Genomic DNA, 11,185 nt, shown 5'->3' on the forward strand with positions numbered 1-11,185 from the left:
ATCACCTCATTAAATATTTGCTGCTTTATCAATGACACAGATGCTACCCCCCAATATTCAATGATAATTATTTTATTATTCAAAGAAATAATTTGAACTATTTTCTATACACAGAACAATTGATTGTACTTGATCATTGTTTCATTAGTTAATGAAATTTAAAATAATACAATTAAAAAAATCTGAAATGATTTTATTAAAATTAATTTTAGACATATTTTACATAGACATTTACAAATGTATCCAATTTTGAGAAAAAAAGGGAAATTATTTAAAAATAAATTGTTAAATTTTAAAATAACAAATTGACATTTTTATTAACAGAAACATGATTACTTAGGTAAAAACCATCTAAATATTATGTTATGTAATTGATGATAAACTCACTACAAATAATGCAATTCAAAAATTAAAATTTCTTAATTTAAATGTTTAACAAAATAAGTAGTGTTAGGGAAATAAAATAATAAATAAGACAAACTACCTTAATAAGAACAGAAATTTATTATTATTTATTATGAATGAATTAGGATAACCTACATCGGTATTTCTATTAAAGATTCTTTCCAAAAGGAGAAAGCACAACTTATGGCTAGCTGTCCCCTGTAGTGACCACTGCCCTCGTATTTTCTCATTATATTTTTAAGCGCTCCATGAGCGACTACGCCGTACTTACCAACCAGAAAGGGGGTGCAACAGAGAGCTTAAAGGGGGGCGAGCTACAACCACCGCAGCAGAGGTTCATAGAAGGGGGACCACCAGCCAAGAAGCAAGCAGCAAGCCCCTCGCGTCCACACAGCTCCAGCTCAACACACACTCTCAAGCACATACGCGGGTGTGAGGAGCATGGCAGATTGGGGAGGGGAGGGGTTGGGGAGGCTTGATTTTATGGACCCGATTAAAGTGCGACTTACGCGGCCAGAGCGGCTGAGAATCTGGCTAGCGCTCAGTACCTCCTCCTCGGACGACTCGTCCGTGTCCTCGTGGTTGGTGAGGTTGAGGCTGGGCGTGCTGCCGGCGTACTGGCACTCCTGCAGAGAAGGCGTGTCCCCCTTGTCCATGCTCTCCAGGGAGCGCCGCCGGACGCCCCAGTTGAAGTTGTCCACGCTCTCCCCCTGCGGGACGGCCGAGGGCACAGCGGTCAGGCCGAGTGGAAAATAGGAAGCTGGCTATACAAATGCATGCCACTTAAACAAAATCAAGGTAAAATGAAGCATAGCTATGACTGTCTATCAAAACAAAAATAGCACAAGACACAGGGACACCAGACGGAGTGCACAAGACATCTCAAGCAGAGTACACACATACCAAAAATCAGGTCCGATTTTGAAAATGTTTTATACTAAGATTTCCGATCAATGTCAGCAAACGTCTGATTATCGATCTCTAAAATGTTTTCCTTAGAGATTCTACTATGATGTGTGGTTTGTTAAGAGTGATTTTACCGTCCAGATTTGCCTCACGACAGACAGACTTACAAGCAGGCGAGCTAAACTGGTCATCTTGAGTACACCAGCACGGCAAGAGCATTTGTGAACGCCCCCAGATTCCGAAAATCGATTGAGATATTAAAATGAAGTACACGTGTACCCTGCTTGAGCTGCTCACAGACTTACCTGCAACTCCTTGTGGCAAAAGAAGAGAAGGAACACAGGTGTTATAAAACACTCTGGACAACTAAGATACATGGTAAGTACAAACACGGATAATCTCTTCGTTTGGCATAACAAGATTAATTGGACTGAGTCAACATGGAGGGAAATTGGATGAGTCACATTCCCAGAAAAAGATGTCAGGGAATTCCCAGTATGCAGGGGGTGAAAATAGTCATAGGATTAATTTTGTGTGTATTTTCTCACCTCTGCGTCCTCTAGCTCGATATCTAAGAAGTCAAAGTCCTTAAAGACGCCAAACTGCTGCTCGCTGCCCAGCTCTTCTGCCTGCGCCTCTTCCTCTCGTACCACCTCCTCCACAGTCGGGATCAGGCTGGTCTGCTGGTCGGCCGAGTCCAGATCCTCGCTGGATGAGAAGACCACCTGCGTTGGTGGGCGACAGAACAAAGACACGGTTGTATCACAAAAATTGAGTTCACACCTCACATTTGTAAAAATATGTTCTGACGTTTCGTGACACAACACAAAGTTGCTACAATGTAAAGTAGTCGGTCTACAGGTTGTTCAACTAAATATACCGTCCCCTCAAAATAATTCAACACACAGCTATTAATGTCTAAAACCCTGGCAACAAAAGCGAGCACAGTGGACCCACGCATAACCCCGTTATTTGTGGAAAACGCTGAATGAATTTTTACCAGCATTATTTGAAGTACTTGGGGGGTAAAAAACAAACCATTATTTTTCTGTGAATATGCCAATTCGCGAATACCGAATCACAAATATGCCGCAGAGGAGTCTTACAGATGGATTTTTGGGGATTCCAGACTCCGGACCACACAGACACAGAACATTCATAAGTCTCTCTCTGGTTCTTCTCTGCAAAGAAAGAAAAAAAAACAGGAAACATTTAAAATGCAGCTACTCCATGTGCGAAAATGTTCAGTTTTTTTTTTTCATTGTTTACCTGAGAAAGTTGCGGTCTCTTCCAGCTAACCGGCACCAGGCCGTTGGAATTGGATCCGGAGGACGTGGAGGACGTACTCCTGGTGACTGCGTTAATCAGCGGTTTCCCGTTGCGACCGGCCACCGCGCGCTGATCGCCGTATTTATGTCCAATGATGGGCGTCTAGAGAGTCACATGATTATTAGTGAGGCTTGCTTGTATCTCTGAGAGAAAATGACACCTCCCCTGAAAAGATCTGCCTATAAATCTACAAGACAGTGGCAAAGCATTACTTTTATATTAAACAGGGATTTTTTTTTTAAGTGAATAACAGAGGAAGGGTTTGTGAGTATATCGTTAAAAGTGTGAAAAGAATGACATGTCTTGATAGCATGAACAAACGCAAGCTAGCTCCAGAACAACATCATGCCACATGAAACGTGATTTTTCATCATTTCAGAACAGAACAGCGTCAGCACTTTTTCCGCCTCTGAACAACAAAATAAAGATTTTAACCTCTGAGATGTCAAAATGGAAGTCCAGCGTCTTCCCGGGCAGTTCCTTGGAGGAATTGTTGAATATGCGCGTAAAAGCGATTTCCGGCGAGCCGCACGACTCGCTGCTGTACGAGCGTTGCACGTCGTCAGGCACCACCAGGCTGGCTGAGCGGGACACCACCAGCTTCAGGATGTTCTGCGCCTCTTTCCAGTGAGGGCTCTGAAAGAAAAAATGACAGAAGAGAGGCAGCTGAGGGCAGGTGAGTCGAGTTTTGTGTGGAATTTAGGAATGCAAAGGGAAATATTTTCACCGATCCCTGCCTCTGGCTCACAGCGGTTAAAAAAGCAAACCGATCCATCAGCAAGATTAGACACAAAAGGGCTACGATAGTACTGAATTAGCTTGAGGAGGTCATAGCGTGCAGCGGTTTTACAAAACTATAAAACATATGAAAAAAATTTAGTAATATTTAGCCACAAGCTGATAAAAACTGGTCAGAAAGAAAAAAATGTGAAAAAAAAGAAACATGACCAAAATAAGATGTTTAACGCCTTAGAAAATCTGGCAAAAAACAGTATCATACTCAAATTGGAAGTGAAACATAGCGTAAGAATTATATTATTGGACTGAATTTTATTTATCCTTCCTGTGAACCGCATACTGCAAATGGGAATTGGTCAAAAAGCATTTAATTCGTGAGCGGTGGAACTGACCTGGACATATTTGCCTATGATCTTCATTATCTCCAGGTTGAACTGCTTGACCGGGGCAGCCGAAAGGTCAATATGACTCAGCAGGCTGTAGATGATCTGCAGCAAGGACTGCTGCATGCCGGGAAGGCCCTTTTCCAGCAACTGGAAATATAATATTTGGTTAACAGCATACGCAAACGGACACGGGTGGGTGGAAGCTTTTCATGGCGCACCTCGGCCAAGTAGGTGACCAGATTGAGAGTGATGTCGGCGAAGGCGTCGTGCACGTAGCGGCACACCACATTGATCCAGTTGGCGCAGTCACGCGAGTAGCTGTGCGTGCTGTACAGGCTCATCATGTGCGCCAGGTTGGAGAGCGTGGCCGATTTGTCGTCGGCGCAAAGCTTGGCAATCTTGTCCGCCGTCTCCTTGCAGAAGGCCGTGGGGCTGTCAAAGTGCTGGATGAGGTGCGGCAGCAGGCAGAGAATGTTCAGCGGGAAGCCTGTCGCGGGGGCATGACCAATATAAATTAGAACCAAAAAACATTCATCCATCCATTCCAACATGCAAATTCTGGTTATGTCAGAGCAAGTGACAAACATGGGGAAAGAAAATGATTAAACCTCACAACCTGATTAACAAAACAAAAACTAACAAAACCTGGAAATCAGAAAAAGAAAAAGACGACAAAAATGTGACAAATAGTTGTAGGTACAGGGACGGACGGGCCAAACGCGAAGGCTGTGGAATCGAGGATCAATTGGACTTGCCTGCCAGTTGCGAGGGGTCGACGAGCGCGTGCCTAGAGACGCTGATGAGTTTGCTGAGCAGCTGGACGGTGAGCTCCTGCGTGGCCGTGGAGGTGAAGCCCTTGAGGAAGAGCTGCAGCAGCCCGGGGAAGCTGTACCACTTGAGCTTGGCCTGGATCCTCTCCAGAAGCTCCCTGTTGTCCTCCCGCTCCAGAGGCAGATGTCCCAGCAGCTTGTTGAGCAGCCGCAGTGCCAGCAAGTACTCAAACTCGTAGTCCGACTCCAGCAACGAGGCGGCGATCCAGAACACCGTGGCCATGAGGTTGGTGGGATCCACTGGGGGGTCGGCGTCACGGCCCGGGCCCCCGCCGCTGCCCGGGCCGCCGCCGCCCAGCGCCGATAAGCTGCGGGTGCGCGCCAGGTTGCCGTGGCTACCCCCGAGGCGGTCGGCCACGTCCAGGGTGTTACTACGCCGCCGGTCCGCTTTGCGCTCGCCCATCAGGCTGGCTCGCAGGGAGTTGCTGCGGTTGTGCACGCCGTGGAACAGCCCGACGCTGCTCAGGTTCAGCTGCCCCGTGCTCTTCCTGTTAGCCGCGAACTTGGGCCCCAGCAGGTGATCGCAGGTGGATGTTCTGAAAGGGGCAAATTAACGTAAGCGCCGTGAAGATGATTTCAGCAGTGCATGGCAATGACAGGACGTACTGTACTAAGGCAGTGAGGAGGTCATAATTTTTGACCGCGTCTGCCAGTGTGTCAATTCCAGACTCCAGTGTGAGAAGAAGTTCGATGACGAAGCCCTGAGGAGAAAATAATAAACAACGTAAATTATTATTTTTTTAACCTTTTTAACCATGATGGCCTGTCGAAATGAAGCTCCTCTCCTCAATTAAACAGGTTCTTTGCACCAAAATGCCATCAGATCGCACCAAAGTTATACATTTACATTAGACATGACTCTGCCTTGAGCACAAAACTGGCAGGTTCCACAACAACAAGTCAGCACATCCTTCTTTCCGAGCTCCAAGCGTATAGATCCTGACCTGAGCCTCCTCTCCAGGGTCCCCCACAGTCTCGACCAGCCTGGAGAGGATGTCGGACAAGGTGCCGGGAGAGAGCGGCTGCTTAAGCGCCCGGAATATCTGGAAGGAGCGTCCGGCGTAGTGGCGGGAGGAGCACGACAGCGCCGTCTGCAGGGCCACGTCGCTCAGCAGAATGTCGAGCTGAAAATCTGAAAGGAGGAACACCCACCAAAAACAAAGCAAAACAATAAGTAGTTGATCCTGCTAGTAGTGTAGTAGTAGTAGTAGTAGTGTACCTGGCTGGGAAAGTTTAAATACGGTCATGACGTGTCGGACAAACAGGCTCAGCTGCTCAGCGCTCTTGATGTTCGGGTTTTTGGGCGACACATCCTCGTAGTTCCAGAGTGGTCCACGCTTCCTAACAGGCATGAAGAGGGAGGAAATTAAAAAATTATATATATATATATATATATTTAAAAAAATTAAAAAAAAAAAAGGATAAATTTTACAGCAAACGTGGAAATTCAGCCAAGCATAAGACAAGTAAGACAAATATTGACAAAAAAAAAACACAATCTAAAACGAAAAATGACAGACGCGGACAAAAAAAGAGGAAAAGCTGACAAACCTGACAAAAAAGGAGCAAATAGCAACAACACGCTGTGGTATACCTAAAATCCCCATCTCAAATTGATGAAAGGGCCGCTTCTCACCTGGAGGTGATGAACTCTATGAGCGCTTTGACCTTCTCGTCCTTCTCGGCCGTGGCGTCCACCTCGCTGAGGATGGAGGGGGATGTGTGGGACAAGTGGGACAGGTGGGACAGAGACGAACCGCCGGCACCCAGGCTGATGCTGGATGACGTGGAGCTGGAGCTCAGGCCCGAGTCCGTCACCGGCGACGGCTGACAGTCGGGCAGCAACTCTTGCACGCCTGCACCAGCACACACGCAAAGTTACATATAACGACACACACAGTGGTCTCAGGTGACATTTGTGGAGAAAGGACCTGTGAAGTGGAACTCGGGCGGGGGCGGCTTGACGGTGAGCACCCTGGGGTCGTTGAACTCCCTGTTGCGGAGGAGCACCATGGCCACGCCCTGAACGCTGCTGTTGGCGCCCTGCACGATGAGCAGGTGGAGCAGGAGGCGCTTGCAGTGCTCGTACACCTCCGGGTGCTGATGGTCGAACCCTGCCGGGGAGAAGAAGGCGTGGCGGCATTAGCGCGAAGCTAGACCTCAGGTGACATCGACAAGTCAGTTACCTATAAAAATGGCATGCAGCAAGAGATGCAAATAGGCGCTCCACTCCACTTTGACGCCGTGATCCACTATGAGGTCGGTTAGTAGGATGACGGCGATGTTACATCTGAAACAACAACAGCAAGTCCAGTTGAGCAATTTTGTCAGTAATTTGTTGATGCAACGTAACCCACTTACACTAAATTTGTGCCTATTTGAAGGTCAACTTTGTCAGTATTAGCCCAAATATTTGTCACGTTTCAATCACGGCAGCTTTTGTCTGTATTTTTGTTCGATTTTTCTCAGTAATTTCCACCGTGGATGTGGAGGAGTGCAGTTCCTTTGGCAGTGATGAAACCCGACTTGTGTTTGTATCAACTCTTTGCCTGATATTTGGAATTTGTGTCACCTATATCTCTTTTTGTCTTTTGCCCATTTTTTGTCTTTGCCATATTCTTGTCTTGTCTTTTAGGCAATCTGGAATACACTACACATTACACCAGGTGTGAAAAACTACGGCCTGGGGGCCACATGTGGTCCGTGAAACGTTTTAATTCATCACCCCGAACTTGAAAAAAATTAAATGAATAAACCCGGTTGATGTTTTATTTTCTAAATAATGAGACATATTTTGTTTTAATGCTTTTGTTCACTTTCACTTTGTTTTTTTTTTTCTCAGTTGAGGAAAGGTTAACAAAACACTCCATCTGCTCCTGGTCCGGCCCCTCTGACAAATTTTAGAACCCATTGTGGCCCACCAATCCAAGAGTTTTCCCACCCCTGCATTACACTACATTTTTTTTTTCCTCGTTATGTGTGAGACTTCTTACAAAGGGGTTAAGTTGTTAAAAGTCGGTAGATGTGTAATCCCCTTTAGAGGACACCAGACCCGGAGAGAGGCCTTGGTGGCATACCTGTGCAGTGCTACAGCGGGGGTGTTGGTCTCCGGAAGGTAATCAAGCAACGGGGACCAGCAGCCGCCCGTCGGGGGGAAGGGAAGAGGTTCTGGCCGGTTGTGATCCATGACTTTCAAGCGCCAGTTGGCATAAAGCGGCATGGAGTCGCCTAGATGAAGAGGTTGGTTAGCCGATCATTTGTATTGAGGGTGGCGTGCGTGAGTTTGGGTTTACTTTTCTCTTCTTCGTACGAGCCTCCCGAACTGCTGCTGTAACGAGACTCCAGGCGGTGGTGCTGGCGGTTCAGGTTGGTGTTCAGACCGCCATAGATGTCCAGGTGAGTGTAACTGCAAGAACACACACATTTTTGTTTGACGGATTATGGAAAATCAGAAGCACTCACCAACATTAAGAAACAGAATTCTAAAATGTATTCCTTGAAACTGTATTATTTATTCTGTGCAGTCGATTCTCTTCATTTCATGGTGATTATCCTGGCTGTATATACAACTATAAAATTAAACAAGTAAATCTGTCCATTTCTAAAAATGGGTCTAATTGAGATAATTAACGACCCCCAGAATGAGACAAATTTTATATTACCCCATGCCCCCCCCCAAAAAAAAAATCACTTTAACCATTTGAATCCAGATTCGTACCTGTCCTCCATGTTAGAATCTTTGACCTTGCCGTCATGATGACCGTCGTGTCCTGGCACCATGGTGTTGCTACTGGACGTCGTACCTACAGGACAACACAGTCGCGACGTAATGTGATGTGATTTGGCGTTACGATTTCCGCAAACTGCGGCAGTCAAGGACTCAAGCGGCCTACCTGAGGCAACCGAAGGGATCTTGTAGCTGGAGCTGATGCGGTAGTAGGGCGGGTTGTCCATGTGGGCGACGGCCGAACTGACGGCATCCGTCAACTCCAACTCGCTCATCAGCTCCTCCAGCAACTGCATGGTCTTGTCTCGACCCAGGTACACGACCACTCGCTTCACCTGCAGAGAAATATGAGAGGGACGAGTGTTGTGGGGTACGCGTCCGAGATATTGCAATGTTTAAAAATGAGACTCACGTAGGGAAGGAGGCTGGGCTCGCTGTTGACTCCGGACATGCTGATGAGGAAGTGCAGGATTATTTTGAGGTTCTTTGGCCAGCTATCTGCTAAGGTGGTCCACACGTTCTCAATCTCTGACCAGGCAAACTCGTCCCCGTACTGCAAATGAATAAAAACTCATGTCAGTCTTTCTTTTTTTTCTTAATATTCATTTGGGTTTTTTGTTTATTTATTTAATTTAGGGATTTATAACATTTTCATCAGATTGTGCTCCTTTTTACTTTTTATTAGTGTTTGCCTGCTCTTATTGGCATCAACTGAGGCACAACATCGGTATACCCGCCAAGACATCGTGAACATTGGATATCGATGCGAAATAACCATCACAGAGGAATTTTGCTATGATCGCAAAATTCCGAACGAACTGGCGAGGCTGCCCGGCTCACCATGGCTGGTCATCGGGGCCGGGAGGCGGCGCAGGCGACGCAGAGAGAGGAAGCAGAAGCGAGGCTGCAGGTCCGGTGTCTTGCAACGGCTGCGACGGCAGCCCCATAGGCAACCACTACCGAGTCTGCATCTCACCAACGCCAGATCCGTGGTCCACAAAATCGACGACCTGGGATTACAAATCCTGGGAAACCGCTATGTGCGCGATAGCAGTGTGATCGTCGTCACGGAAACCTGGCTGCACGCAGACGTCCCCGACGCTAGCATCCAGCTGGCCGGGCGCTCGCTACATCGAGCGGATCGGACGAGGGACACCGGTAAGAGGAGGGGCGGGGGGCTCTGTGTTTACGTGCATGAGAACTGGTGCGGCGATAGCACGATCGTCGAGAAGCACTCTTCCCCCAACATCGAGTTCATGTCCGTTAAATGCCGGCCTTATTTTCTCCCGAGGGAGCTAACGGTAGTGATTGTCACAGCTGTTTACATCCCTCCCGACGCTAGCACTAGCACGGCGCTCTCGCTACTCGCGTGCGTCATCAATAAACATCAGCGGGCCCACCCCGATGGCGTTCACGTAGTAGCGGGAGACTTTAATAAGGCCAATTTAAAGACTGTACTCCCAGAGTTTCACCAGCATGTCAAGTGCCCAACGAGGGGAGACAACACTCTCGACCATGTGTACTCGAACATCAAGCACGCATACAGAGCCCTCCCACTCGCCCCTCTCGGCCAGTCAGACCACCTGTCCTTGCAGCTCGCACCTGCGTACACCCCTCTCAGGCGCAGATTCAGGCCTACCACAAAGACTGTGAAAACCTGGCGTGACGACGCCATGAGTGAATTACAGGACTGCTTTCATGACACAAACTGGGACCTCTTTGATCATCAGGACCTTGATGTCTACACGCATTGTGTACTGGACTACATCAAGTTCTGCATGGAAACTGTGTCCCAACATAAGACTATACGGACCTTTCCAAATGCGAAGCCCTGGATGTCCAGCAGGGTTCGCTCTCTCCTCAAGGCCCGTGACGCTGCCTTCAGGTCAGGCGACAAAGCCCAGTACAGGGTGGCTCGTGCTGACCTGAGCAAAGGCATCAAGCTAGCCAAGGCAACCTACAAGGGGAGGCTGGAGGCCCACCTTGCCAGTAACAGGCCACGGGAGGTGTGGCAGGGTCTACGGAGCATCACCAACTTCCGTGGCAGCAGCACGACCTCTGTAGACCCGAGTGCATCGCTGGCAGAGGAGCTTAACTGCTTCTTCGCTCGCTTTGACTCGCCCCAACCGTCACACCCCCGCACTTCAAGCTCCAACTCCCCCCCACTCATCGTAGAGGAACACGATGTGAGGCGCGCGCTCCTGGCGGTCAACCCCAGGAAAGCTACTGGACCCGACGGAATACCAGGCAAGGTCCTCAGAGCATGTGCCCACCAACTGTCACATGTTTTCTGCAGGATCTTCAACCGCTCCCTGGCTCAGGCAGTCATCCCCTCCTGCTTGAAAACTTCCACCATTATTCCTGTCCCCAAAAAGTCACCAGCCGTCCACCTGAATGACTACCGTCCTGTTGCTCTCACACCAGTCATTATGAAGTGCTTCGAGAGGCTGGTTCTCCAGCACATCAGGGACTGCCTTCCTCCCACTCTGGACCCCTACCAGTTTGCATACCGGGCTAACAGATCCACTGAGGACGCCATCGACACTGCTCTGCATGTTGTGCTGGGCCACCTGGAACGACAGCAGAGCTATGCAAGGATGCTCTTTGTGGACTACAGCTCGGCATTCAACACGATCATCCCAGACATCCTCGTCGCCAAACTGGACACTCTCGGCCTCCCTGCCCTCACACGCATCTGGATTAAGGACTTTCTGACCAACAGACCCCAGACTGTGTTGCTCGGCCCCTACACGTCCTCCACCCTCATGCTGAGCACCGGTTCCCCCCAAGGATGCGTGCTGAGCCCTCTCCTGTACGCCCTCTACACCTACGACTGCAGCCCGGCCCACGGCAACAACACCATC

The 11,185-nt window shown here is 48.4% G+C and overlaps 1 protein-coding gene across 8 annotated transcripts in view; it reads right to left on the reverse strand.

Moving 5' to 3' along the window:
• The window catches only part of fryl (furry homolog, like), a 72,948-nt gene that overhangs the window by 13,074 nt on the left and 48,689 nt on the right, over positions 1-11,185 (reverse strand). For 7 of the 8 annotated variants that reach the window (XR_015846401.1, XM_088314194.1, XM_088314195.1 and 4 more), the window contains 19 exons: positions 8,734-8,874; positions 8,488-8,656; positions 8,313-8,397; positions 7,888-8,000; positions 7,672-7,822; positions 6,781-6,884; positions 6,526-6,708; positions 6,231-6,450; positions 5,814-5,935; positions 5,539-5,726; positions 5,201-5,295; positions 4,520-5,130; positions 3,983-4,251; positions 3,771-3,911; positions 3,076-3,276; positions 2,581-2,742; positions 2,418-2,492; positions 1,860-2,036; positions 915-1,115 (listed from right to left, as the gene is read on the reverse strand). Coding sequence is in view for 7 of the 8 variants with exons in the window: in XM_088314194.1 (XP_088170320.1) it covers positions 915-1,115; positions 1,860-2,036; positions 2,418-2,492; positions 2,581-2,742; positions 3,076-3,276; positions 3,771-3,911; positions 3,983-4,251; positions 4,520-5,130; positions 5,201-5,295; positions 5,539-5,726; positions 5,814-5,935; positions 6,231-6,450; positions 6,526-6,708; positions 6,781-6,884; positions 7,672-7,822; positions 7,888-8,000; positions 8,313-8,397; positions 8,488-8,656; positions 8,734-8,874 (3,408 nt within the window). In the remaining variant the exon portion in view is untranslated. The remainder of the gene's footprint in view (positions 1-914; positions 1,116-1,859; positions 2,037-2,417; positions 2,493-2,580; positions 2,743-3,075; positions 3,277-3,770; positions 3,912-3,982; positions 4,252-4,519; positions 5,131-5,200; positions 5,296-5,538; positions 5,727-5,813; positions 5,936-6,230; positions 6,451-6,525; positions 6,709-6,780; positions 6,885-7,671; positions 7,823-7,887; positions 8,001-8,312; positions 8,398-8,487; positions 8,657-8,733; positions 8,875-11,185) is intronic. The other variant, XM_088314190.1, reaches the window with a different exon arrangement.

The sequence above is a fragment of the Idiotropiscis lumnitzeri genome, chromosome 13 (genome assembly GCF_059441095.1).
Source record: "Idiotropiscis lumnitzeri isolate Australia: NSW breed Sydney's pygmy pipehorse chromosome 13, RoL_Ilum_1.0, whole genome shotgun sequence".
Classification (NCBI taxonomy): domain Eukaryota; kingdom Metazoa; phylum Chordata; class Actinopteri; order Syngnathiformes; family Syngnathidae; genus Idiotropiscis; species Idiotropiscis lumnitzeri.